Source organism: Drosophila tropicalis, unplaced genomic scaffold (assembly GCF_018151085.1).
Source record: "Drosophila tropicalis isolate 14030-0801.00 unplaced genomic scaffold, ASM1815108v1 contig_878, whole genome shotgun sequence".
Lineage (NCBI taxonomy): Eukaryota > Metazoa > Arthropoda > Insecta > Diptera > Drosophilidae > Drosophila > Drosophila tropicalis.
Window position 1 is genome coordinate 15173526 of NW_027173374.1, and position 26779 is coordinate 15200304.

General features: G+C 38.7%; 4 protein-coding genes across 11 annotated transcripts; 3 read left to right on the forward strand and 1 right to left on the reverse strand.

Annotated features, from left to right (window-relative positions):
- Window positions 1–104: 104 nt before the first annotated feature.
- On the forward strand, window positions 105–18506 carry twin (CCR4-NOT transcription complex subunit 6-like twin). 5 transcript variants are annotated; one of them, XM_068301890.1, is made up of 8 exons: window positions 105–303; window positions 1619–1650; window positions 1923–2051; window positions 2216–2402; window positions 2502–2677; window positions 16121–16189; window positions 16262–16574; window positions 16636–18506. In XM_068301890.1, exons 2-8 carry the CDS (start codon window positions 1644–1646, stop codon window positions 17411–17413), a joined length of 1659 nt encoding a protein of 552 aa, XP_068157991.1. In that variant the 5' UTR covers window positions 105–303; window positions 1619–1643; the 3' UTR covers window positions 17414–18506. The 5 variants fall into 5 exon arrangements, with proteins under 5 accessions (XP_068157991.1, XP_068157989.1, XP_068157988.1 ...); XM_068301888.1 differs by having other exon boundaries at window positions 105–295; XM_068301887.1 differs by lacking the exon at window positions 105–303 and adding an exon at window positions 497–1249.
- On the forward strand, window positions 2686–7899 carry LOC137585875 (uncharacterized). Its single transcript, XM_068301886.1, has one exon. It carries the CDS (start codon window positions 3853–3855, stop codon window positions 5845–5847), a length of 1995 nt encoding a protein of 664 aa, XP_068157987.1. The 5' UTR covers window positions 2686–3852; the 3' UTR covers window positions 5848–7899.
- A 377-nt stretch (window positions 18507–18883) lies between the features above and the next one.
- LOC137585874 (NFX1-type zinc finger-containing protein 1) lies at window positions 18884–22139 on the reverse strand. Of its 4 annotated transcripts, none has more exons than XM_068301883.1 (6): window positions 21948–22139; window positions 20880–21889; window positions 20646–20813; window positions 19443–20585; window positions 19081–19380; window positions 18884–19019 (listed from the first exon to the last, which is right to left on the reverse strand). In XM_068301883.1, the coding sequence occupies exons 1-6, from the start codon at window positions 22072–22074 to the stop codon at window positions 19014–19016; spliced, it is 2754 nt and encodes a 917-aa protein (XP_068157984.1). In that variant the 5' UTR covers window positions 22075–22139; the 3' UTR covers window positions 18884–19013. The 4 variants fall into 4 exon arrangements, with proteins under 4 accessions (XP_068157984.1, XP_068157985.1, XP_068157983.1 ...); XM_068301884.1 differs by lacking the exon at window positions 18884–19019 and having other exon boundaries at window positions 19043–19380; window positions 19443–19610; window positions 20037–20585; XM_068301882.1 differs by lacking the exon at window positions 18884–19019 and having other exon boundaries at window positions 19043–19380.
- Window positions 22140–22466: 327 nt separating this feature from the next.
- On the forward strand, window positions 22467–26751 carry SMC6 (Structural maintenance of chromosomes 6). The gene is given in 14 exon segments (XM_068299533.1): window positions 22467–22749; window positions 22812–22951; window positions 23016–23098; window positions 23159–23432; window positions 23493–23619; window positions 23686–23763; window positions 23818–23990; window positions 24058–24455; window positions 24514–24809; window positions 24811–24911; window positions 24971–26045; window positions 26130–26348; window positions 26418–26548; window positions 26606–26751. Coding segments are annotated over 14 exon segments (3300 nt in total). The 5' UTR covers window positions 22467–22566; the 3' UTR covers window positions 26628–26751.
- The last annotated feature ends 28 nt before the right edge of the window (window positions 26752–26779 follow it).

Here is a 26779-nt window from a genome sequence, read left to right on the forward strand (position 1 = left end):
GACATTATCGGAGCAATGTTATCGCTACCGACATTATCGGATGAACGTTATTGTTATCGGTTTGTTTTATTATCGATTTTCGATTAATATTTTGCAGATGGCAACACTATTGAGCAGAAGGAGAGGAAAAGAAATGCAAAAAAACGAAACGCGACCAAGATCTGCAACTAAAATTATTAATTTAACAGCAAATTAAATAAACTTGGACCGCAGTCAAAGAAAAAGCAAAACGAAAGCTTCGTGATATACAAATTTAAACGAAATTATAGTTATAAAGTGGCTAGCAAAGCAAATAGTACGAAGGTTTCTTTATCTTCCTCTCGACACCCCCAACTCCCTTCCCAATTGAGAAAAGTGTAAATGTGTGTGTGATACGTGTGCGTGTCTATGTGTGTGTGTGTGTGTGTGTATGTGTGCGCGCGCTTGTTTTGTTTTCTCATTTTTATCTACAAATGAAACATTGAAATTTCCATCAATATTTAAGAAATTTATATTACTTCAATGTTTAACGTATTTCGGTTAACACATAAACCCTACCCGTTAGTTATTACTAAGATATAAACTGAATAAAGCAACAAAAAAAAAAAAAACAACGAAGAAGAAAAACTCAAGTGGTAACTACCCGGGCAGCCCCCTCAAACAGTCCATCATGTATACAACAAAAACAAGAATAGAAGATGAAAACGAATCGCGCAATAAATAATAAATGGAAAGCAAGCGGCGCAGAAAAAGAAAAGGCAAGCCAAAACGAGAAAGAAAAAATAGACAAAATTTCGTCGGTCAATTTAATGCATTTCGATACATGATAAACACAGGTATCCGAAACAAAATAATTAACAAAATAATAAAAGGCATCAAAAAGTACATCAAAAACAAAACAATATAAAAAGAAAACTTCAAATCAAATTTTCAGTATACGGCGCGTATTGTTTTAACGTTTCTTTTTAAGAACGAAATTATTGTGACTATTCTTAACATCAGGAATCAAGTCAGTCTGCACGTACATCTAACCTACACGGACACTCACACCTACGCCAAATACAAGTATACCAGAACACCCATACAGTAATCGTTTTGGTCTTTTCAAAATTTATAAGTTTGAGTAATTAATAAATTAAATTTAATTGAAAGGAGACAAACGTGCGAGTAAATTTTGGCGAGAGAAACTTGGACATCATCATAATCGTCATCATCTTTCCTGAATTTGTAGCCAGGAATCCGGCAAAAAGTGAAAAAAAAATTCTTTGCGGTAAAAACTAAAACGATACAACCGAAATGCTTTCCAACCAATTTAACTGTTAAAATTTCAAAAACTCAAGTGTATGTGTGTGTGTGTGTATGTATGAGAGAAAGACATATATATATATATATAATATATATATGTGTGTGTATATGAGAGAAAGACATTTGTGTGTGTGTGTGTGCTTGCACTTTGCGCGCGCTTGCAATTGTCCTTTTTCTTTCGTTTTGCATTTATTACCTCTTCCCGTCATCCCTCCCCCAGTCCATCCGAACCACTCCACCACCAAGCGACTTTCTTCCTCATACATATGTTTACTTATCTTTGTTTACTAATATACAGTATAATAATTAAAATCAATTTATTAATATTTTGCAGAGACGCTTATCATCAGGCGGTTATTATGAAAGGTTATAATTTGATTCCAATTTCCTAAATCTAATTACATTATTCAATAATCTGTATAACATGCAATTAATAACAATCAGAAAAAAATACAAAAATGTTGCTCCAAATGTAATTTTTGTTGCTAATGCGAGAGTTTAATTTCTAACTTTTTAGTGCAAACAAATTTATCCAAATAACACTTTATTCATGATTTTCTAACGGTTTACTGTTCTCTCTTTCTGTCTCTCTGCCTATCCCATTTATCCCATGCTATGCCCTACACTTGTGTATATAGGCAATCATTATAAAATGTCTCGTAACAAAGACAAATATGATAGCACTAATCGAAGACAGCAGATCTTTCTATCGCCTGAGGATATTGCTGCCGGCAAAAAGACAAATTGGAGTGGCCTAGAGATAACAGGTTTGTTGATTGTTTTCCTTTTCTTGTTTTATGTAATATATAAAATTCTATTTTATTTTCGTATTTTGTATTAAGATAAAAATGAAAAATACAGAAAATAAAAGTTAGTATTTATAAAAGCATTAGCTTAAATCTAAACGGAATCCTTTAATTTTTTTATACAGGATGCGTTCGAAACATTAGTCCTTCGTTGTGGCAATTTGAACATCTGACCGCCCTCTATTTGAATGATAATCAACTGCTGCGATTACCCGCCGATGTTGGCATGTTGATTAGCTTGAGGACGTTGGATTTATCTAGTAATAAGTTACGGAGTCTACCAGCCGAACTTGGCGAATTAATTCAACTGAGGTATGCATTCATATCATCGATCCATCCATCCCTCCCTGGGTGACCATCTAATTGGAGTTGATGAGTTTTCACTTAACCATTTGTATGGTCCCATTTTAGGGAATTGCTACTCAACAACAACTTTCTGCGCGTGCTGCCTTATGAGATTGGCAAGCTCTTTCATCTGGTCATACTGGGTCTGATGGGCAATCCGCTGCAAAAGGAGTTCATGAACATCTACAATGAACCAAATGGAACTCAAAAACTGCTCACCTACATGCTGGACAACTTGTCATGTGAGTCTCCGACACTTGAGTCGTTTATACATTCCTTTGTGTATGCGTATGTGTGTGGGGACCGCTCCTGCTTGTGGAAACCCCTTTGTGCGTAAAAGAGAGAGAGAGGGTGAAAAGGTGGGCCAATCAAATACATACATATAGTCAAAAGGCACATAAAAAGAGAAAGTTTTACCCTGCTAGAAAGGAGTAGATTGTAAATTGTGGATACCCTTGCGTAGGCTACATTAAAACTATATAAAGGATTATTTGAACGTTAATTTGCCCAGACTAACGATCAAATGATCTATCATATCAGAATATCACAGATCATAGTTTAAGTCCAAATGATTTTCTTCTCTTATGGACCTTTTGTTTTTAATTATGATCAGGATGAAGTGGGACCTGCTTGGCAACAATAATTAAAGTTCAAACTCATGGTTTTTTCACTCATTAATGCCAAAAATATGTGATGTTAATGCTTGTTTGTTGTTGTTATCATTATTTTTAATTGAATGCAACAATTACAACAATTGGCAGAGTCTTAAAAGAACTGCACGACCTCGACACGCAAATGCCGCTGGACGTTGGCACGCTGTCAGAGACAGAGAGAGAGAAAGAGAGTCACAAGCAGAGCGAGATTGACACTGAGAAGGAGAGCTACGTAGAGAGAGAAACCAGCAACTTGTTTGAGCCGACTGATATTACTTGAGAGAGGCTCAGAGAGTGACTGAGAGAGCGGGTGAGCGAGAGAGATTACCAGTATAAGCCAGCATAACGGCTTTTACTGTTAACTTTTGTTTTGGGCCAGCAGTGGCAGCAGCAGCACTAGCATTGGCATCGGCAGCCGGCGAAAAAGCTTGTATTGTATTTTTCAACTGCCTTCAGTCTGCCAAACGATTGGCTACATAGCGGACGCACTTACTCCGCGTCGTGCCGTAAACTCGCACCGCAACTTATACACTTATTCTTTTCGCCGCTGCGCATGCTCTCAATCGGCTGTTGGTGGTGGTAGTGTTTCGTAATTGACCGACAAACTGTGGAAACTGCTTTGTCCCAGTTTCTCGGAGCTCGCTTTTCATTTCGTTGCTTCGTTATTTCGCATAATGCATCATTGAGTGTTGAAATTAAAGCGGCCAAGTGATGTGCAATCGAAACCTTAATCTGAGACACAAAAGAAGTCAATCGGCAGGATTATGAGATCGCATGTAGCCGTTTATGGTGTGCCAGACAATTTGGGAAAAAATTGCATAGCTGGATTAGGAGCAGCAGGACCTTTTGCTAGATACCCAACAGCTCCCACAAACTGGACCTCTGCCGGCGCCCCGAAAACGCCTCAACCCACATGCTATAATGTACAACATCATGGACCACCAACGCCCACTCCCATTCAATGGCCTGGTCCAACCAACTATGGTCTTAATATGCCTAGTTCAATGGTCAATCAGCAGAGAATTAACGAATGTGCTGGCATTCCTCTAATATCAAATGCAACATCTCACTTATCGCAACGCCAACGCTTACTGCGAAAGTTAACCAAGCCTCTTCCGTCCGGTCCACCGCAATCGGTGGTGCCACAAACATGGCCGACTCCGCCAACAACAACAACAGCAAATCCAACTGCAACAATGGTGTCTGCTGCTGTATCCCAATTATCTGGGATGCCACTGCTACAACAAACCGTCGGTGCTAATCATAAACCACATCCTCATCATTGTTGGCCCACCTATCAGGCTCAGCCGCCAAGTGGAAACTTTAAGCAATCGCGTGCCCTTCGGTATCAAAATTCTGCCCCAGCTGTGTTGCCCACACAAACGCAACAGCAGCAGCAGCATAATGAAAAACTTATTATGTCGCAAGGTAGTGCACAGATGGATCAGGATCAGACATGCTTACCACGTATAATAAAGCCACGAAAACGCCGCAAAAAAGACCGTAAGCCGGCCAATGGTGTTTTAATTAAATTGGATACAGATCAGTTGCATAACCAGCATCTTCATCACCATCATCAACAGCAGCAACAGCAACAACAACAGCAACAATTTCATCATCATCATCATCAGCAGCACTCACAAATGCTGCGACAAAACTTTGTGACATCCTCCGCCTCCGGTACGATATTCAATCATTCACTGGACCGTTCTCAGGTTTTGCCCACTATAAATGGAAACGGCAGCCATTCATGGCAACATGATCATAGCCATGGTGTTTGCTTTTGCCGAGATTGCGATCCCTTGCGCTCCCTTTGGGCCCATCCATTGCGTAGGTCACTCTCCGATGCCTCGCACAGTGAGAAGGATAGCAGAGAGAGCTCCTCGTCGTCATCTTCTGTGGCGTCTACACATTCGGATAGCTCTTGCGATAGCATATCCCAAGAGCCAACGGAGGAGTTCGCACCCATCACTGGGCATAGCAAACGTGCCGAAATTGTGGGCGTCATTGGCTCACAACGTAGCCAAGTGGGTCAGACCCACAATCATCATCAACTTTATCAGCATGAAGGAGTTGGTAGAGCTACGGTGACAGGTCCCACGCAATGTCTTAGCGATGATTCTGGCTACGGCGACATTTTGAGTGGGATTAATATAGCAAACGATTTGTTCAAAAATTGCTTTAGGCATAGGCAATCGGCAACATCCGTGGATATTGGCGATGGCGGAGTGGCTAATGCCGAATCATTGTTAAATGAAAGCATCAATGAGATATCAAGAAAACTCATCGAGACCTGCAGTGTTAGTAATGAATTCAATGGTGGTGATGGTGGTGGTGCTGCTGGTTCAGGCAGCGACAGCGGTTTGGATAGTGCCAGCAGCTATAATTGCGATTCGACGACGGGTTTGGTCTTTAACTTTGAGCATTTAAATTTGACGGATGCAGCAACGCCCACATCTTTGGATTTTTCAGTGGATTGCAACAACAACAAGAACTACAGTGACTCCAATGAAGGCGGCAAGGGAGCAACTGCATACCAGCAACAATCGCAGCAGCAGCAGCAGCAATTTTATAACAATTGCTTCGACTTGCTGTGGCATGGCAACCACGATGACAGCCAACTGGCAGCTGCCATACTAAGCCAAGACGACGACGACGACGGCGACAGTAATAACAACAACAAAACAACCACACCCACAAAACTAATTCTGGGCACCAGCATGGGGAAATTGAAGCCACCATTTTCCACCATCTCGTGACGCCGTCTACGCGAGAGACGACAATGAAAAACTAATCAAAAATGAAGAAAAACGAACCCCAAACGACGATCAGTCAGTTTGGTTGGTTGGATGGATGGATGGAAGCCCTTAAAACAGAAAACGGATGAAAGTTTTGGAAATTTGAGCTAATTGGAAACGTGAGACCTTATAACGACATGCCGTGGGTGTGTCTTCTCCTCCTCCTGCATCACCTCCCATCACTTGGATAAGGAAATGTAAATTTCATATTACATAATCGAACAAAAAGAAAGAAAAAAAGGCAAAAAAGCAAAAGAAAAGCAATTAAATCAAGAAGGTGAAGACGAAGAAGCAGCACTAACAAAAGGCCAAGAGACAGCAAAGAGTCATCCGAACGGGTCGCCACCAAGCGCAGAAGATGGAAATGGTCGTGCCAGGAAACCTTGTACATACAAACACTACAAACACACACACATACACACCTATATACATACATTAACTTTCACTTTCACTGAGGCGACGTATCTTTTTTGTCTTTGTTTTTGCCAAGACCACAGACAAGATGGCAAGACAGTCGTGGTCTTATGTAGATTTTTTCGAGGGAGACAAAACAAAAAAGAAAAACAGCGAACAAAGTTAAAATAATCATAGAAATCTATATACATATATAAACTTACAAATTTAAATGTAGTAGTTGTATTTTTGGTTTAATGTAAATGTCGTTGTTATTATTGTTGTTATTTGTGCATTAACGTCAGTGTTCTCTCTTTGGTTAAATTTTCAAAAAACAAAATCGAAAAGAAAACAAGAAAAAGTTCAATTCGGGTCGCGGTCTTAAAAGCCAGGTTCCTATTCGATATGGTTTTTTTGTCCCTATTAGATTCATACATATTTTGTGCGGGTTTTATTTTTATTATTATTGTTTAAGTCGTGCTGGTTTGGTTTATTTTTTGTGTGAAATTAATTGATAATTAGTTATTGCTTAAATGTACTATATATATACATATATGATAATCGATGCGCTACAAAGTGAACTTTTTAGTGTTTAAGTAGACTTAGAAAACGATCTCTGCCAAGTGTTTGGGACCTGCAGATTTCAGTATATTAATATTCCCGTTTCATCAGTCTGTCAATCACTTTCATTCTTTCTATTTAGGTGTAAAAAGGAATGTTAATTAATTTATTTTTAATAGTTTAGTTATTCCTTCCGTTAGTTGAGAGAAATTAAATTTCTATTAATTTATTCTATAAGCATTAATCTGCATTCGATTTCCTTTCTTTTCAATGTTAGAAATTCTCATCGGGTTTCAGTTTACTTGTTCTTCTCTTTTTGGGGTTTCATGTATATAATTTGTAAGCTTTTTCAATTTCATGTGCATGATTATTTATTCAGCTAAACTAAACCGAAAAAAAACATGAGATCGCCAACCATAAAATCTAAGACAAGAGCAGCCCTAGTTACCTGCTTAGTTTGCTATTTGTTGGTGTTGTTTGTGTTGTTGTTGTTGTGAGTAAAAGTTTTCGCCTTTTTTTTTTTTTTTTTTTTTTAATTAAAAGAAACTCACAAGCGACTCGCACACACACACACACACACTCCAACTACACGCAGAGAGAAGAAATTGTCTGAAATTTTCCAACTTGAATTGAGTCGGTTGCTTGCCTGCTGCTGGCTGCTTGGAAAAATGTCACAGTTTTCCATTGGCAAGTTCCGGCAGACAGAGAGTCAGTCAGTCATTTGTTGTTACCATTCCCCAGATAGAAATTACCACTTTGAAGCTAATTTATTTAATTAATATTTTCACTAGCTATTTATTATTATGTTTTCATTTCTATATATACATACATACACACATATGTTTGTATGTACATATGTATTTTGTATTTAGTCTGTAAGTTGGCATCGTTTTTGCACAAATATCACAACAATAGTTGAACAACACAATATAATTATGATGATCAAGCAACTTATTTATTACTATTTTGATTGAGATCGAACGAGAAAAAAATGAATGAAAAAAGAGAACTCAATAAAAAAAGATAAACAGAAAACGTCGAAATATACAACAAGCAAAAGACTAATAACTCACTCACTCATTCGTCGATTGATATTTTGATAGCCCCAAAAAAAAAAAAAAAGAATGAGAAGAAGAAATGGTAAATGAACTCCGAACATGACTGCATCTTCTAATGAAGTACACTTGAGTTTTGAGTTTGGATCTCTGTTCTCTGGGAAAGTGGAAGCTCCAGGTCTCTTTTGTGTGTGCGTTTTGGAAAACGCAACGAAGAAAGCATCCATCCAATTCGATGGGCCGCAGAAGTGTTCCTGGGGGGAGCAAGCCTCGCCCAATCTCCAAGTCTCTTTCTCCCGAACGCATTAGCTGGTCACATAGACTTATTGTTTTCTTAGCAAACAAATCTCTTGGGCAAGCATTTTGAACCGTTGTGAAGATCTTTTTGTTGTTTGTAGTCGCGTCTCATCGTCGTTATACCTTTCACCTATTTTTTCGGAATCACTTAATTTCAAAGTTTTCGCAAAATGTGAAAGAACAAAACCTTTAAAGATAGTTTTTTCTTGAAGCGCCGTAATAACCGTAACCGGCAAATTAATTTCTTTTTTGTGCCTGTCATTAGGCTAATTAATGTCTCCAGTTTAGGGTCTCATCATCTCTCATCTATGCCATTTTGACCATTCTCTTGGAGTGTCTCCGGTCCGTTCAAGAGTTAATCTAAGACCCCAAGACAGTTTGCGCTGCTTCTAAAAACCAAGATTGGGTTTTTTTTCTCTTTCACAACCAAAGCAACTTCGCTCAGGTCCGGACAAAGCTTCTGTTGAGTGGGTCAGTGGATAATTGGGTCATTTGCAACACTGTTTGCACCATCAGCCGGCTACAATGGACGGAGACGAGACGCTGTGCGACGGTGGCAATGGCTGGCTAGCTGGCTGGCTGGCTGACTGACTGACGACTAGCTAATGTCTTTTGGCCATGTCAATAAATGCGTCGACGTTTTGTTGCTGCTTCTTAGTAGTAACTGCTGCTGCTGTTGGTGGTTGTTGTTCTTGCCGCCGGGGCCAACCAAGCGGGGCCATCTCTGTTAGTGTCTGTCCCCACATTTTTAGTGTCTACCATATAATTGTTTTCCTTCTACCAATACACGTTTTACGGTCGAATCTCATAAATTTGTCGCGCGACATAAACTGCATAATAAATTTCTCTAGCAAATTGAAATTAACTAAATATTTATTTCCCAGAAGAAGAGGAGGGAAATTATGGTAATTTCAATTAGTTTTCTATTTCTTTTAATGGAGATCTTTCATATCTAAATGGCAGTAAATCGGATTCTCAAGCGATTCTTGGTCCATTACTCGCTTTGCTTTGATGAGAGTCGTCTTTTGTGCTGTTTATTCTTGACTTGTTCTCGTTTTCTAGCAAGCTGATGGAAAATTGTACATCTCTTTGCCATGAAATTGAAAGTTAAGTTGCGCCTGCCAATTAACTTGGTCGGTTCAGTGGGCCAGACTCATCAAGAGAGAGAAAAGAGTTCATCAACTTCCTGTCGAGCTGGAAAATGCTGTTAATCCCGCGCATTAAAGGTCAAATGTCTTATGGAAAAAGGTTACGCAAAATGTCAAACAGTTAAGAATTCCGACTCCTAACGGCCAACACAAAATGCCATTATTACATTTATTTTCCACTTTTAAAGTCGTCTGCTTCGTTGTCGTTGTCGTTGCTGTTTCTGTTGTTGTTGTCGACTTGACTTTAAGATTTTCACAGACTATTTTTTGTGTGGTAAGCTGCTTTTCTGCCCCTTCTTCGAGTTGTTGATGGTTGTGTGTTTGTGCCACATTAACAAAAATTCTTCAGCATAAAGTACGTGAAGAGAGCAACTAGAGCAAAAGAAGTAAAACTACCTCTGATCATCTCGTCGTCTCTTAACAGACTTGAAAACTCCTCAAAGTCTTCTTGGTTAGAGAGTCATGTCAAATTCAAAATATAATACCGAGTACATGGTGTTCAATTAATAGAGAATTCTCAGTACTTCAATTCTGCTTGTTAGACCGAATTATCAATCAATCTGTAATGATTAAATGGCATTACTCTGTGTGTGTGTGTGTGTATGCATACTAATTAGCGAAAGGTAACACAGTGAGAAGAGCACGAAGTCAAAGACACACAAATCATAATTCAACGTCATTGTCATCATTGGCAATCATTTAACATACATATGTATGTGGGTATTGTCTCTAAAGCCAAATGACGAAATCATCATTCCGCTTCCAAAAGGGCACAAGAAGAAGAAGTGTGTGTTTATGACGTAAGGCTTTTCTTGTGTTGGATGAAGAAAGACTTAAAGAAGCTGCACAAGAAGGGCCCAAGTCAGAGGCTGCCGCATCTAAAAGGTTTAAATCAAACTTGGTCTGTTAACTGCTAATGGCCAAGCAGCCGCCTGGCCAGCAGCTAGCTCTTGGTGTTAACAATATATACAGTATATATGTATATACTTGGTTTTTTGTTTTTGTTTTGCTGCTGGTGTTGTTGCAACTCACTACGACGTCGACGATTATTTGTTGCTGTTGTTGTTCACTCACGAAATGAGCACAACATGAATTAATTTTTTATTTTATTTTTTCCTCCACTTCTTTCTTGGTTGTTTTTTTTTTTCTTTGTGTTACTTTATGTAGGTTTATAACTTGGTTTGTCTGCGGCAGTTGCCTCTGCCTTTTTGCTGATGACGATTTTTACTGTGCGTGCGTGTGTGTGTGTGCCATATATACTTTATTGTTGTAACTGTTACCTAATCGTTTAATTGGTTCAAGCCAGTTTAATTTTGGTTATTATTTTAATACCCTGAATTCCAAAAGGCTAAAAAGGCAACGAATCATCATTCGGATGTCCGTGCTTGAGGTTCTTCATCAAATAGAGAGTGGGCCTAAAACCATCGATCTAAGCCCAATCCAGGAGAAGCTTCAAAATTCTGATATCTAGGTTTATATCAAAATCTATTCGTTTTTTTTTTTATTTGAATGACAGTTTTAAATTTGGCTTCTAGTTTTTGCTGCAGACAAATCAGCAAAAAATGCATCAGTTCTCACAGTTTCTCAACATTATCGACCATATTTGTATGTATAATACATCTATCGAAATGGGGTTTCACTTTTGGCCCTTAAAGGGTTTATAAAGAAGGAATTATCCTGAAGATATTGTGTCTAGGATACTAAAGAGTCTTAATTACAGTAACAAACAGATCTCTAACTATATAAATTGCGATTGTGATCAAGAATATATACCAGTAATCGGAGGCACAATTGTTTCCTTTCCCTTCTCTCTTCATCTCTTGTGTAAGACTTAACAATTTTATGATTTATTTTTAACGTGGAACCGGTATTTATAACTGCAATTCAAAAAGAAGATCACAAATGATGATGATGATATTAGTGCCAAAAAAAAAAAACGAAGAAGAAAATCATAATAATAAATACATATAAAACTGGGAACAACAATAACAGACAGCTGTTAATTTAAAACCTCTGCCTGCTGCTGGCACTTTCCTCCCACCGCCCTCCCTCCCACCGTGTGCTACCCAACTCTTTTTGTATTTCTGAATTTTTAACGGTTATTTCGGTTACGAAATGTGAACCTCTTTTTTTCGTCTTTATTGTTGGTCATGTTTTTGCTTTTTGCTTTGTCATGCCAAAGCTTTTTCCGTTTTGTATCTTGTTTGCTTGTTCATCGCTTTTTGGCATAATTGGCCCATATTTGTTATAACAACGAAATAAAATAAAAATCGGAAATGTATGCGAGCTCGTCTCGACGGCTTCTGAAGCCGGAAGTGGGCTACCAACCAACCATCAGCCTGTTTTTGTTTTTGTTGTTTCGTTTTCATTTTTATTTTTTTTAAGGTTTTTGCTTTCATCAAGGTTGTTGTTGCGTAAAAGGAAGTGCAAATGGTTAGAAAGTTAAATGAAATGGTTCGAGGGGGGATTCAGAAGGAAGGGTAGAAGGAGTGGGCAAATAAATGTCAGCGATACTCAAATATTGCCCATATCACCTTGCCAGCTGTTGGAATTAACTAACGCTTGATGGGGCCACCTTCAACTACCACCACCACTATTGCCACCAACACTTAAACTTTCCACCACCAACAACCAAGACCAAGACAGCGGGAGAGAGAGAAAGTGCGCAAAAGATTTAAAAGTGGATCAGCGAATGAGAAATAAACGTAACCAAGCAGCACTACGGTCAAGGGGGGTTGAAGATGGATGGATGGAATGGTTGATCATACATCGCGTGAGTTAACTCCCGCGATTTTTTCTTTTTTCTCTTCTGTATTTGGGGAAAGAAACCCCCCACCACATCAAAAGCTAAAAACTGACTACTGATGATCCCGTCCATTCGCCTCGGCATAATCATTGTGCGCACAATTTTCAATTGATTTTCCATGTGACGCAGCAGAATTTGAATCTCTTGAAGACATGCATGCATGTATGTCTAAATGGAGCTCGTTCCACTCATCTCAGTAACCACACAATTCAAATAATATTTAGATCTGAAAATGGCTACAGATTCGACCTTTGGTATACCCATTGACATCATGAACAAACAATAAAAATCCAAGTCCAACTCTCTCTTCGTTTTAAATGTAGTTATAATTCACAACTAGTTTTCCTAGGCATCCCCACTTAAATAAGGAAAGACTGAATATTGAATGTGGGTAGTAACTTTTTAATGCAATTTATGCCAATTTGGGAAAAAAATTTGGTGCCAAAGACAATTATAGCTGATGTGTTCATTTCATCATTTTATAAGAACTATATTGATAAGGATACCTTTTAGGATCGTTAGCCTTATATAACCGATGCCACCCCAATAAATTTGAAAGAGGGTATACAAAATGCTACCCAACTGGTTTCCCATCCACACACAAACTCACACACTCTCAAATGGATGGAGTGCAGCAGTCACATGGAGTTGGAGTAAAGTTGAAGTGCTGCCAATGCATATACATGAAGTGCACCTTAAATTCTGTTTCATTATTGTCATAAGTGGTAACTGGCAGCAGCAGCGTCGTCGATATCGATGGAGATTGGCGACTGGTGGGGCCAGCAACATCTACACCACCAAATGCCATTGAACATTGGCAATCATTTGCAGTGCAAAAGCTGCGAATCAAGTGGTGGAAAAAGAAGAAAAAAATCAAACTGGTGCAAATGAAACAAGTTATCTAATTGCAGCTCCAAAGTGTGGCAAGTGGCAGCGACTTGACTTTTATTTTCTATGCGGTGCAGGTCTCCTCTGTCTCACTCTGTCTACATGCGTGTCCATGGGCCTCCAACTCTTGTGCATCGACATGTTGTGCATACGAAAATTGTTGACTAACCCAAAAAGACAGGCTCCGTCTTTACTACCGCTCCCTCCCCTCTAGTCTTTTGCCTGGCACGGCCTCTTGAAGTTGTTTTTTTTTTTCTTTAATCGCACCAAATTTCAATTTGAATTTCACTTTCTTTTTCGATACGCTCACTTGGGTTTTTGCCTTTCGAACTTTTGGTTTTTGGCTTTTTGTTTTTGTACTTTATTTCTTTTTTGTGTTTGTCTTCTTTTGTTATTGTTTTTGTTTCTGCAAGCAACGGCCATGAAATATTTGTAGTAGAAAGGCAGACATTTTTGGAAAATAATCCATGTATGGTTAGTTTTTGTTTCTGCTTTTGTTTTTTTGTTGCGATTGATATTCTCAATCAAAGCTGCGACAAGCCGAAATAAGATTTGACCAAATTATCTTAATTTGGCTATAAGACTTGGGCTATGCTCCACTTGCTGTCTTTAACAACAATTTGAATCGTTTACCAGCATTTGGAGAAACTACAAAAAGCAAACCACAATATCAAAAAGTTTCTTAATTCAATCGACAAGTAAACCTTCTTCAGAAATTCGATGGGACACATCATAATAAACTTATGGATAACACAAATCTTTGTGGAGGGGGTGGAAGATGTTCATAAATCATATCTTTTGTCTTGAATGCTTAATATAAATTTTATATATTTTATCTATTTGCGTTTAATCGTAGTAATTTTTTTTATAAAGTATGTGCCCATTGGGCTTTTTCGTCTGACACCTTTCGTCGGCTGCCTGCTCCCTCATACCTTCCCCAAACTTTTGCCACTTAAACGCGGCATGCTTCGTTGCTTAAACTAATTTGCTTTCAGAAAAAACAATCGTTTTGTTAAGATACCCTATACATTTGGGGGGATATGTATATCAACAACATTAAAAGACATAAACCTCTAAACCGAGTCCATGATGAACGAATCGATCGAATCATATTTCATTGTAACGGAGGCTTCTTTCTTTTTCTGAAAAAAGAGTATCTCTTAGTCTATTGTTTCCAGTTAAAATACAGATTTCTTTAAGTGTTTTTGGGGGGTCTATCTATTGTTACACCTGGCCGTGGAATAATCACTCACAAGTTCGGTGAAATTATTTACCATCCTACTCGAAAATCTCTCTCCTACAAACAATTTTTGAAAATGAATGCGTGGGCGCACGCGTCAAGTAAAAGTTTCATAATTTTTCCGCCAACATCAACTAATTATGCCCAAAAGACATAGACAAACACTTGTACTGTTTGTTGAAATACTCAACATGGAAAAAGGGCATGTTAACTTTAGTGAAAAGCTTGCCGTGAAATACAGTTAAACTTCTGACAAGATCGACTTTAGTTTGCGTAGAATCTTAACTACAATATCAGTTCTCAGTATCTCCTTGCTGAGATCATGTCTTCTAATGACCACAACAGGTGATGGCATTGAGTTTCTAGCCTCGCTCTGTGATTTAAATTGCGTTTTTAAATTTTTCTTCAATTCGGTATAATACACTACACATTTCTATTGTCTAAATTTATGTATTTCGTAGATTGTTATTTTATTATTTACATTTTGGTGTAATTTTCCGATGACTCATCCACATTAAATAACAATTTTTGCATAATCAAGAGTAACTGGTAAAGCAACAACAATAAAAGTGTCCTAAAACAAATTGTGCAATTAAAATGCAATCAAAGTTTTGTTAATGTGGTCATTAAAGGGTGAATAATAAGAGGAGGAAAGGGGGTGCGCCCAGTTAAAGTAATTCGCCAACTTTTTGATACCCTTTTTCATTACACAGGATGTACTGTAGGTTTTAACTAAGTACATATGTAAGTGGAAAGTGTAGTACAAAGATAATTAATAATAATTAATTTCAAATGAACTCATTTTCCCTTGTAAGATAATCCACTCAATATATACTTTTTACCTCAGGCATAAGTTAACAGGGTATAAAAAATAGTAAAAGACAACAACAAAACACTCAAACAACAACAACATCAGCCACAACACGAAATTATGAAAAATCACAAAATTTTATTAAAAAGTGAAAGTTTTCCCCGGGATCTCGCCTCATGTTATCGTTCGCACAAATTAATCGAGAGAGCAGCGACACGCAAAGAGATTGAGAGTTTAGTAGAGAGTGAGAGAGCAAGCGAAATGCAAAAACAATTGTCAGGAAAGAGCAGCAGTAAGAGTCTGCGAGAGCGCCTACCAGGAGAGGTAAGAGAGAGGATGAAAGAGAGAAGGGTGGGGAAGATGTGGATCCCAAGTACATGCAGACGATTCACGTTTAAAGCCCCTCATACATAGGTAAATTTGCATATGTATGTATATAGCTGGCGTTCCTCTACCTATTCGAATGGACTGCCTCCGACCTCGAGCTCCAAAAGGTGATGAATATGTTGTAAGCAGAACTACAAACTCTGCAAAAAACCACCCGCAACCCGGCTCAATTTTATGCTTACTCCCCCCGGCATCTCAGTCATATCGTTGGCAGTTGGCGGTGAAACCCATGTTGCAGTATGCAAAAAAAAAAATAATACAAAAAAACCAGACACCAAAGAAACACCTGCCTGCTTGCCTGCCCCTTCGTTGTGGCGGTGGCAAGCCAAAGGCAAAGGCGGAAGCAATTTGATTGCTTGTGCATGTCACTTTCACCGTTTGCTGCAATCACAGCAATTGAGAAGGTAGAAACTACTATTTGGCGGTGGCGGCGCCAAGTTATGAGGGTCTCTAGTGGGGAAGAGATTGTGGATGAGGACCAGAGTGTGTCAGTGGGTGGGGAGGAAGTATTGTGAGTGTGTGCCTTGTCCAGCAGCGCGAGTGCTAATTTCATAATTATCACTTAACATTTCACCCACTCTGACCACAAACCTACATTATTTTTGTACATATGAATTTGCTAATGATTTCTCTCTGTCCTCTTTACAGTCACCGTCAATCCACCGCCTCAAAGACCATGGTTACCATTGGCCAAACCCAATAAAACACGACCAGCCTGTAAGTAAAACAACCACGGGGCGCAGACTTTCTTGATGTGTTCTAACCAAATTTAACTGAATATATCTTTAGGCATTTTCACGGTAATGTGCTATAATGTGCTCTGTGACAAATATGCGACGAGGCAAATGTACGGATACTGTCCATCGTGGGCATTATGCTGGGAGTATAGAAAAAAATCGATTATCGATGAGATCCGGCATTATGCAGCGGATATCATAAGTTTGCAGGAGATTGAGACAGAGCAATTCTATCACTATTTTCTGCCGGAGCTGAAGAACGATGGTTATGAGGGAATTTTTTCACCCAAATCTCGGGCCAAGACAATGTCAGAAGTGGAGCGCAAATATGTCGATGGCTGTGCGATATTCTTTAGATCATCAAAGTGAGTACACAGTCGGAAAAACGACAAGATCAAATTGTCTGACTATATATATTTCTTGTAGATTCACCCTAATTAAGGAGCACTTGATTGAGTTCAATCAATTGGCCATGGCTAATGCCGAGGGCTCTGACAATATGTTGAATCGTGTGATGCCCAAGGATAACATTGGCCTGGCCGCACTACTTAAGGTAAAAGAGACTGCCTGGGAGCCAATGTCCGAGGTGACGCAAATCTCACAGCCGCTTCTTGTGTGCACGGCCCACATACACTGGGACCCCGAGTTCTGCGATGTCAAACTAATCCAAACAATGATGCTTAGCAACGAATTAAAGACGATCATTGACGAGGCGAGTCACAGCTTTCGGCCGGGACACAAGAATGACTCAAATAGCGTACAACTGTTGCTTTGTGGTGATTTCAATTCATTGCCCGATTCCGGAGTGGTTGAGTTTTTGGGCAACGGTCGCGTTTCCATGGATCATTTAGATTTCAAGGATATGGGTTATAAATCATGCTTACAGCGATTGCTTTCGAACGATACGAATGAGTTCACGCATTCCTTCAAACTGGCCTCCGCCTATAGTGAAGACATTATGCCCCATACTAACTACACATTCGATTTCAAGGGCATAATCGATTATATATTCTATACGAAGACTGGCATGGTGCCATTGGGCCTGCTGGGACCAGTATCGACCGATTGGCTGCGCGAAAATAAAGTTGTGGGTTGTCCCCATCCGCATATACCATCTGATCATTTCCCGCTTCTTGTTGAACTGGAACTGATGCATACGGCCAGCCAACAGACGCCTCCCAATGGGCTTATAAATCGTCGGTAGCAATAGAATCAGCGACGCGGCCGACCCACTACCACCATGATGACGACGACAACCATTCGGACAACAGCCACAAGCGGCGGATGTGGGGGTGGAGTTGGGTTTGGACCCGGCATGATGCATAACAGCTTTAGGGGACGCAGCAACAGTGGCAGCGGTATCGGTGGAAGTGGTAGTGGTGGTGTTGTTGGTGGAACAAACCTTCGCCTGGCCGCGCATGGACCTTTAAGAAAACCTTCTCTTTCCGCTACACCTCAGTTATCAACTACCTGCGAGAAACGACAACAACAACCGCCACCCTCATGAAGCAAGTGAACCTAATCCTAACCCTATCTGCCTCCACCCTCGCCTTTGAAAAACATAAAAAAAACCATAAATCAGCTGACGTGGCGCTCTGCTCGCATCAAGAATCAGTTTTAGTTATTACATACATTTAGATTCGATTTTGACTCGCACATAAACTAAGGGAGATGATGATGATGATGATGAGGACAAGATTGTGATTGCTTGGCGGTTGGATTAATCCTTTGTGCGCTGGATCGCAAAGTGAATTCCCCAGAAACCGCCCGCGATACAATCGAAACCAATAACTATCATCTTTATACTACTTGCAGATCTTTTACTCCGCGTTTGTCGTTTTGATTTTATCAACTTCACATCGAATAAACTATATAAATACCATATACATAATATATATATATATATTTATACATCCAATTGTTAAGTTCTTCACCATACAAACCACACACTCTCATACAAATCTAAATGTTTAATTTGACAACAAGAGAAATGCAAACACAAGTAAAGTAAACAATAACAACAAACTAAGTTATAAGCTTAAACCAAACTAATTTTGTAAGATTAAAAATGAAACTTAAGCAAAATCATCAAGTAAAATTACAAACAAACAAACAATCTAAATTATACGCAAATACAAATTTATTGATTTAAAAAAACAATACGATAATTCAGATTGACAAAGCAGAGTGTCAGAATAACACAGTAACAGAAAAACCAGCCATATGAAGATGTATTAGAATGTGTAAAGAATGTAATTTGGGGATATAAACAAATATATATAAATACAGTTATTAAATCGGCTAACGGTTTAACGGGTTTACTCAACCAGAATATTTTCAAAAAAAAAAAAAAAAAACAATCTGAAAGAAATCTTAGAGATATTCTTTAAGTAGATGCAATATGAAATATTGATCAAAAACATTATAATTCATTCGACTTATAGTTTCATTCATAAATTATATATATATATATATATATATATATATTAAAAAATGTGTATATATGTATATGTCACATCATGTGTGTATATCAAGGTCTAAATATTGTTAATATGCTTAAGTCTTGTAAAAAAAATATCACACTTGGCATCAAAACCTAACAAAAATAATTCTGTTAGTATTAGACAAACACTTCAAAGAAAGCTAAAAAAAAGAAATATCAATAATGGAACTGTTTCAATCCCGCACCAATAGCGCTTGTTCAATATTCAGTGTAAAGAACGTTTTATTTACATCCAAAAACCAATTGATCTGATCATACGAGGCGTGCACGTACATAGGCAAGCAATCTTCGTTTAGCGAACTCATCTCTATATAAATAAAAAACAAGAAATACATATAAAGAAAACACAGTATAATCTATATTTTTACATTTTCAAAGTTCGTTTGCTTAGGAAATTTTTCACCAATTGCGTTGCCCTCGTTTAGTTGCTGGCAAATTCTTCCCCAGAGTTCACGATTGCCTCGCTGCAGAGTTTCTATATCTCCGACTATATAGAGGCCCCATCGTGCTCTGGATAGAGCAACACATACACGATTTGGCTGGCGCAAGAAACCAATCTGTCCATTAGAATTACTGCGCACCAATGATAATAGCACAATGTTGCATTCAAGGCCTTGGTAGCTGTCCACGCTGGAGACTTTAATTTCAGATCGAAGAGATTTTGGCAGCTGTAAGGTTAGGAATAGAAATTAGAAATGAAGATTGAAAATGTTATTTCTCGTTTACTCACAGTTCTCTTGATGCGGTCTACTTGGGCATTGTAAGGCGATAGTATGACTATATCGATGGGCTTATATTTACCCCTTTTAATTAAAAACTCGGTTAGTTTGACCAACTCTGCGGCCTCATACTCATTCTCAATAGACATGTCGGACAGTTGGTGTTCGGGTTGATTATGCTGCAGAAAAAACAAATTTTTAGTCAGGCATCTAATCTCCTCGTATGCCTCTACATTAGCTGCATTAAAAAGCTCATCATAGAAACTGGGCACCAATATTTGGGCAATATTCGGACGCATTCGATATTGCATATTGAGCACAGTTGCCGGAAAGCCACCCTTAATGAGTCGTTCAAACATAGAGATTTGCTGATGCTTATTAGAGCCAGTGAAAGGTTGCAGCTGCTTGTGATCCCCGATTTGAATGACATGCTCGGTAAATGGTGTGAGACAGGCCAAAATGTGAGCCTCTTGTATTTCGGCAGCTTCTTCGAACAAGACGCATTTGGATTGAAGTAAGCGGAATAAGAAATTCAAACGAGCAGCGCACGTTGTGGTCATTGCCAGCAGATCTTTGTCTCGGGCCAAATAGTACTGAAAGATTACCTGCAGAGTGTTTAATTTTGCAGACAACTTCTGCAACTTTAGCTGTTCTTTTAAAATTGTTTGATAGCTCGGCTCGCTGCCATCGAAATTATTGTGCAGTTTTTGCAGATGCTCGAACTGTTCCTTATATTCACAGCTAATGAGCCACCACACATGCTTCAATCGCGGTGGGACCAATTCCGGATCCACCATGGTGCGCACATTAAATTTGGCTATTGCCGGATCCCGTGACTGGCTGCCAAAGCGGATTATTTCGTCAGTATATTTGGCTACATTAATTAGAAACTTGTCCAATGATTCATTGGTGTAGGTAAGCACTATTATTGGGCCAGTTTTGAGCTGCTTGGAATTCTGAATGAGAGCTTTGACTAGTTGAACAGAAACATGGGTTTTACCAGTTCCAGGTGGGCCCTGGATTAAACAAAACTCATTGGTTAGTACTGATTGAATTGCCTTTTTTTGCATTTCATTAAGGGGCAGTTCCTTGAATAGTTTGCGATCCACCTCTAATAATTGGCCTTTAAGATACGCGGGGGACTGAGTCTCCAACTATAAAAGCAAAATCAATAAATTAAAGTCTGAGTATATGTATGTACAAATAATATTTACCACTCCATCCACAATATACCGACACATGGGAAAGTTATGTGCACTGCACGTGCTAAGATAATTATGAACCCGCAAGTAGGGCTCAAAAAACACCGGAGTTTGAAACATATGCAGCTGCTTGCCATATATATTTCCAATATTATGCTGTTTGATTATTTCCACACTTAGCTGCAAAGAATATTTGATATATAAAACATATAGAGTAACCATTGCGCTGCATCTTAAACATCTTACATAGCCTTGTCTTAGCTGTTCCGGATCTGTGTAGGTAACACTGGCCAGCAGTAAATTTTCAAACTCATAGCCAGTGGTAAAGCAAAGCAGAGATCCCGTTTTTATATTATTAACAAACTCCTGTTCTATTATTGTTAATTTCTTTGATTTATCATTCTCATTGGGTCTAAGATCGACAAAAATCAAACTGTGACGCAGAGCCTTAGCAAATTCTGTATTTTCTTTCAGTCGAGTGTTCCACAGGAGGCCCTGCTGTTCTAGGGCATTGATATCACTTTTGCCTCTCAACCGTTGGACAAATTCCCATAAAGGTATTGTAAAATCGTCGCATAAAGTCTGTCGTTGCTTATTTATATACTTGTGCACATCATTTAGACTTGGAACACGATTTACTCTCTCTTTTTCGACATCCACAGTGGAGCATAGTAATTTGTCTAGTGTAGGATAGATATCATCTTTGGCATTGCCAAAAACAGCATCAAATTCATTTAATTGTCTAGCAAAATCATTCTTGAAGTCCTGGGGCATTGCACACTCCGCAATTAACTTTTTGAATAAATCCACAACATCGTAGTTACGAAGCACTCCCAACTTATGGGCACGAATCATTAGCCATTTCATGTCATTCAACAGCGGCTCACAGTCAGGATTCCATTTGGCCTTCGGGGAATTCGTTAGAAGCCGTAGTACATAGCGCTTGAACATATCCATTAGCACAGTCTGTTGGGTAAATTCTCGCAAGAATTGCTCATCGAAGCCTCCTAGCTCCAATTGACAAAGGCTTTTAAAAATTGCCACCAACTGCAAGAGACGCTTGTGCGAATCATTAGCATTCAGTTGATTTGAAAACAAATCTCTACCCTCTGACATAAAATATAGAAATATGTCGATGGGCGGCTTTTTCAGAGCGACTCCAAATTCCCCTGTAGTAAAACGGTCAGTGGACTTAATGCCACATCCCAGATCAGCGGCAGAAGCGTCCAAGCTGAGCTGCTTCAGATAGTTATCCACTGAAATGTGTTATGGATTTATTAAAAAGAAAACCACATTGGTTCATTTTATGTTTACTTTTATCCTCATCGCGGATTTTAATGTGTTCAGTTTCATCCTGTCGTTGCCGCTTAACATGCTCCTGCACGTTTTGCTCAATTTTCTCCGGGTCCTTTGAAAACCAATCATCATCCGAGTCCGACATGGCGAAATAATGTTATACCGTGGGAATTCCCAGTTTCTTGCTTTTTAAAGCTTCCCACGACAATAAGTGTGGAAAAACGGTGTAACCATATTCTTTTCATAGCCATCTGTTATGGAATGTAGAATACCAGGGACGGCACATTACGAATCAGGATTGTAAAATCATGAACTTTGTCGCGAAATTCGCAACAAGTTACAGCAATGAGTTAAACTAAGTAACTCAGGCCTGAAACGGCTTTGATATACATAACTTCAGAATTATTCAAAATTCAAGAAATTTGAATTTGTAGTTTCCGAATTACGGTTAGTATTGTTACTAATACTTTTTGTGTGGCCGTGTTTTATAAACAGTGTGACCGCTTTTTTAAAAACCAGTGTGGCCGTTTTTTAAACACAGTGTGACCTAAAGCCACTATTAGTGTGACCATTCATAATATAACTAAAGTCGTAGCTTGTTGATGCGGTCGGTAAGTTAGTCCCGCGCAATTAATAAATGCAACGAAGTCGGAATCGAAGTAAGCCATCATCGGACGATGATACTAATATGTCGGCCCCAAGGAAGAAAAGAGCTAGACGCGATCAAGATTCGGAGATATTGTGCGATGAACCTTCAACTTCACAACATTCATCTTCCACAAGTCAAAGGAATGCCTCGTCTAGATCTGCATCTCTTTTGGTAAGCTAAAGCTTTAAACATAATCTCTTGTTTGTGAAATAACACTTTTATGGTCATTCCAGTATGAACCCACACTTCCAAGTGGGGGTTTTGACCGATGCGGAAAAGTTATCTCAATGCGTCTAACCAACTTTATGTGCCACTCTAATTTCTTCCTGAGTTTTGGGCCAAACATTAACTTTTTAGTGGGTAGCAACGGGAGGTAAGTAAAAAACAATTACAAAGTTTATGGCATAAATTGACAAGTCTTATTATAATTAATGTAGCGGCAAAAGCGCAGTTATTACAGCGCTGGCATTGGGTCTAACCAGCAACGCTCGCGCCACGAATCGCGCCAGTACCATACAAAGTAAGCTAATCCATAGGGATTTCAACAGCTTCAATCATTACAATTTCGGTTTTATTTCAGAATTGATTAGAAACGGAGAAACTAGTGCCAGCATTGAGATAACCTTGTCCAATATGGGTAGCTGTCGGTTCAAACCGGACATTTATGGTCCACATATCACTGTAGTACGCCACATTCGGCAGTCCTCGTCTACATATGATATAAAGGATGCCCATGGCAAGAGTGTCTCTAAAAAATTGGATGAAATACGAAGGATGCTTCTTCGGTTTGGCATTTATGCGGAGAATCCAATTTTCCTCCTCAATCAGGATGCTGCACGAGAATTTTTGAAAACGTGAGTTAACTTCCATTGCTTAAGGTGTAACCAAAAAAACGCATATTTTTATTTCAACAGGCTTGAGCCATCTTCGAACTACAGATTAGTTATGAAGGCCACGCAACTGGACAACTGTGCCCTGAGTTTAGCCGAATGTCACAAGCAGCGATGTACTTTCAATAAGGAGCTTGAAAATCAAGAACTGGTATGTATTCAATATTCTCAATATTCTAAATTGGTTGTGCCTTTTAAACGATTGTCATTTCAACAGAAACGAAATCATTTGAAAACCCAGTTAGAAGTGGAAGAGGAGAAACTTACTGCATTGCAGAACAAAGAAGATTTTAAGGTAGAAACGTGCACATTTATTATTACTTCACTGTAATATATATTTTCTTACCAGATTAAGTTGACAGAAGCTAAAGCAACATTAGCTTGGAAATCAGTTACACGGTTTCAAGAGGAGTTAGCGAAATTTGAGAAATCTCTTTCGCTAATTCAAGCAAAAAAAACAGTTCTAGACAAAAATACTTCCAATAAAGAGAGCACTCAAACAGCTTTCTCCCAGCAACTCAGGTATACTATAGATTAATATTGGGCAATCATTTGTTATTATTACAAGTCTCATTTTTATTATAACAAGCGAGCTCGAGGCTACCAAAAATCGTATAATGGATGCTTATAAGGCCCAGGAGGCTAAAGTAAGGTCATCTAGGCAAATAGTTGAAGAGAAGGCGTTAGAGGCTATGAGGCTCAAAGACCAAATAAAGAATTCGGAGCAACGGATTAAAGAAGAGGAACATTCTCTCCAAGCCTGCCAAAAGTATGTGGAAAATTATCATGCCGACTACACAAAAGTAAACCAACTAAAGGAAGACCATGCCAACACGTTGACGACCCTCAAAACGGAAATGAGAAAAAATGATGAATTACTTACCAAAGTACGGGACGAACAATTGGAAATAAAGGAACAAATTTCTGCCCTAAAGGAGCACGTGGAGGAGCTGAGAAATGAGCATAACAAATTGCAAGGAACCAAACGTAATCCGCTCAATTATTTTTATATAATTTCCAAAGCATAACTTATTTTTTTGCACAGAGACCTTTCAACTGGAAATTAAATCCTTGACCCGAAACCAAACCAATAAACTGTCGGTCTACGGCGAACAAGCAATGCATGTGGTCAATAAACTACGTGTTCAGTATAGCGGCCCAAATAAATGTTATATGCCACGAGGTCCCGTTGGCCAATATATCACTGTTCCAAATCCCAAGTACCGCGAGCTGGTTGAAAATGAATTACGGTCATGTCTTAATGGATATATCGTTAATTCAGACAAAGATCTTCAATCATTAAGAGTCCTGTTGCATCAGATATATCCTGGAGGCAATATTCCCCCCCATTTATAAAACTCCATTTAGTGATCGGGCCTACAATATATCTAAACATAAAGTGCGTACGACAGCAAATACCACAGTACTAATTGATGAAATCTGGTAAGAAGGTTAAACAGTTTAAAATTTATTTTCAAAAATGATTCGGTTTTCTTCCTTAGCTGCGAAGATCCAGTCGTTATGAACTACCTAATTGATATGTTTCGAATCGAGACTGTTCTGGTAACAGAGTCGAAAGCAACTGCGGAATTCTTGACATCGGAGTCGGAGAATGTTCCACCCAATTTATGTCGAGTCGTTGTACCAAACCTTGGACTTGAATATACTCCATCACCGAACTATGGCGTCTACTCCAAACGTAGTATACCAGCGCGGTATATTCAAGTGGATGTTCATGATCGCATTAGGCAGTTACAAAATGATCTGCGTAGTTTGCAAGAACGCGAGGCTCCGCTGGAGGCCAACTATGAACAAGCCAGGCAGAAATTGGAGAGAGCTATTAGCGATATCCAGATGAAGAAGTCAATAATCGAGCGATATTATAAAGAAAACGAGAAAGCCATGCAGAAAATTATAGACATTGAAAACTATGAGTATCAGGAGCTACCAGAATATGATCGCCTTAAAACTAGTTTAGCCGATTCCACTGAAAAAATCCAAAGCGTACAAAAGGAACGTGAAGAACTGCAGAAAAAATTGATGGAAGTTCAGAAGAAAATAACTAAAGCCGTTACATCACAATCTGATGAGGCTAAAATACTAACTCAGATAACTGACCAAGTAACTGCAGTGGAGGAGGAATCGAGCAATCTGGAATCAAAAATACGTAGTCTTGATCTTCATTTTGAAGAGAATTCTCGTAATTTGAAGAAAACACTCGAATTGGAGCGAGAGTTTATTAGTAAGCAGAAAGCCATGGAATGCGATTTATTGAAGGCAAGAGAAGAGGCTGAAAAGTTGGGAGATTTTATTAGTACAAATCAAACGGAAGAACAAATACGGGATGAAATTGGAAGCTATAAATCTAGAATAAAACAATTGGAGAAATCTACATACAGTATTGAACAGGTGGAAAACGATGTTGCCGAGCTGCGCACCAAATTAAGCGTTCAGGAAAAGGAATTTCGTATTATTGAGTCTGTTGTTAAAAAACTACGCATGGCTTATCACGAACGTGCTCAATTATTTCAAAAGTCGCGGCATCATTATTTTACAATGGTCCAGTTTCAGTTTGAGGTGAGTATAAGATCGCGCATTGAAATACTCGACTGTGTCATTGTGCAATTGTTTCAACATTAATTTGTATATATATTCTCGCAGGTTGCACTTGGTTTGCGCAACTTCCGGGTCAGTTTCAACAGTAATTATAGGGATAAGATATGGGACATTAATGTGTATCCACCGAGCGGCAATGAAACTTCAAATACTAGGAGCCTTTCGGGAGGAGAGCGGTCTTTCACAACCGTTTCATTGTTAAAGGGTCTTTGGAGCACATCGGAGCATCCATTTTACTTTCTGGACGAATATGATGTTTTCACTGTAAGCTATAAGGTTAAATTTCCCTCTGTTGGCATATATGTATAAATTTGAGTTTCGATTCATTAACAGGATGAAGTCAATCGAAAATTTATCACCCAAATTCTCATTAATGAAGGTATGGATCATAAAAAGCGACAGTATTGCTTTTTGACACCTCAAGATACCGAAGTGGAAGCAAGCAACTTTATTAGGGTCCACAAGTATGTTATTCTGTTAAATTTGATTTCTAGTTATTAAACTACTTAATATATTTTTAGATTGGAACCCCCAGAACGTTAAAGGAACCTTTTTTGCTGTTACCAATGTAAATATGCTCTGTTACATCTTGGTCACTTTATAAATAGAACTAAGCTGTTAAATCTCTTGTGTTTAAGTGAAATATAAAAATTAATATCATTGTCAATTTTCTTTCAAGTTTTAAGATTGCAGCT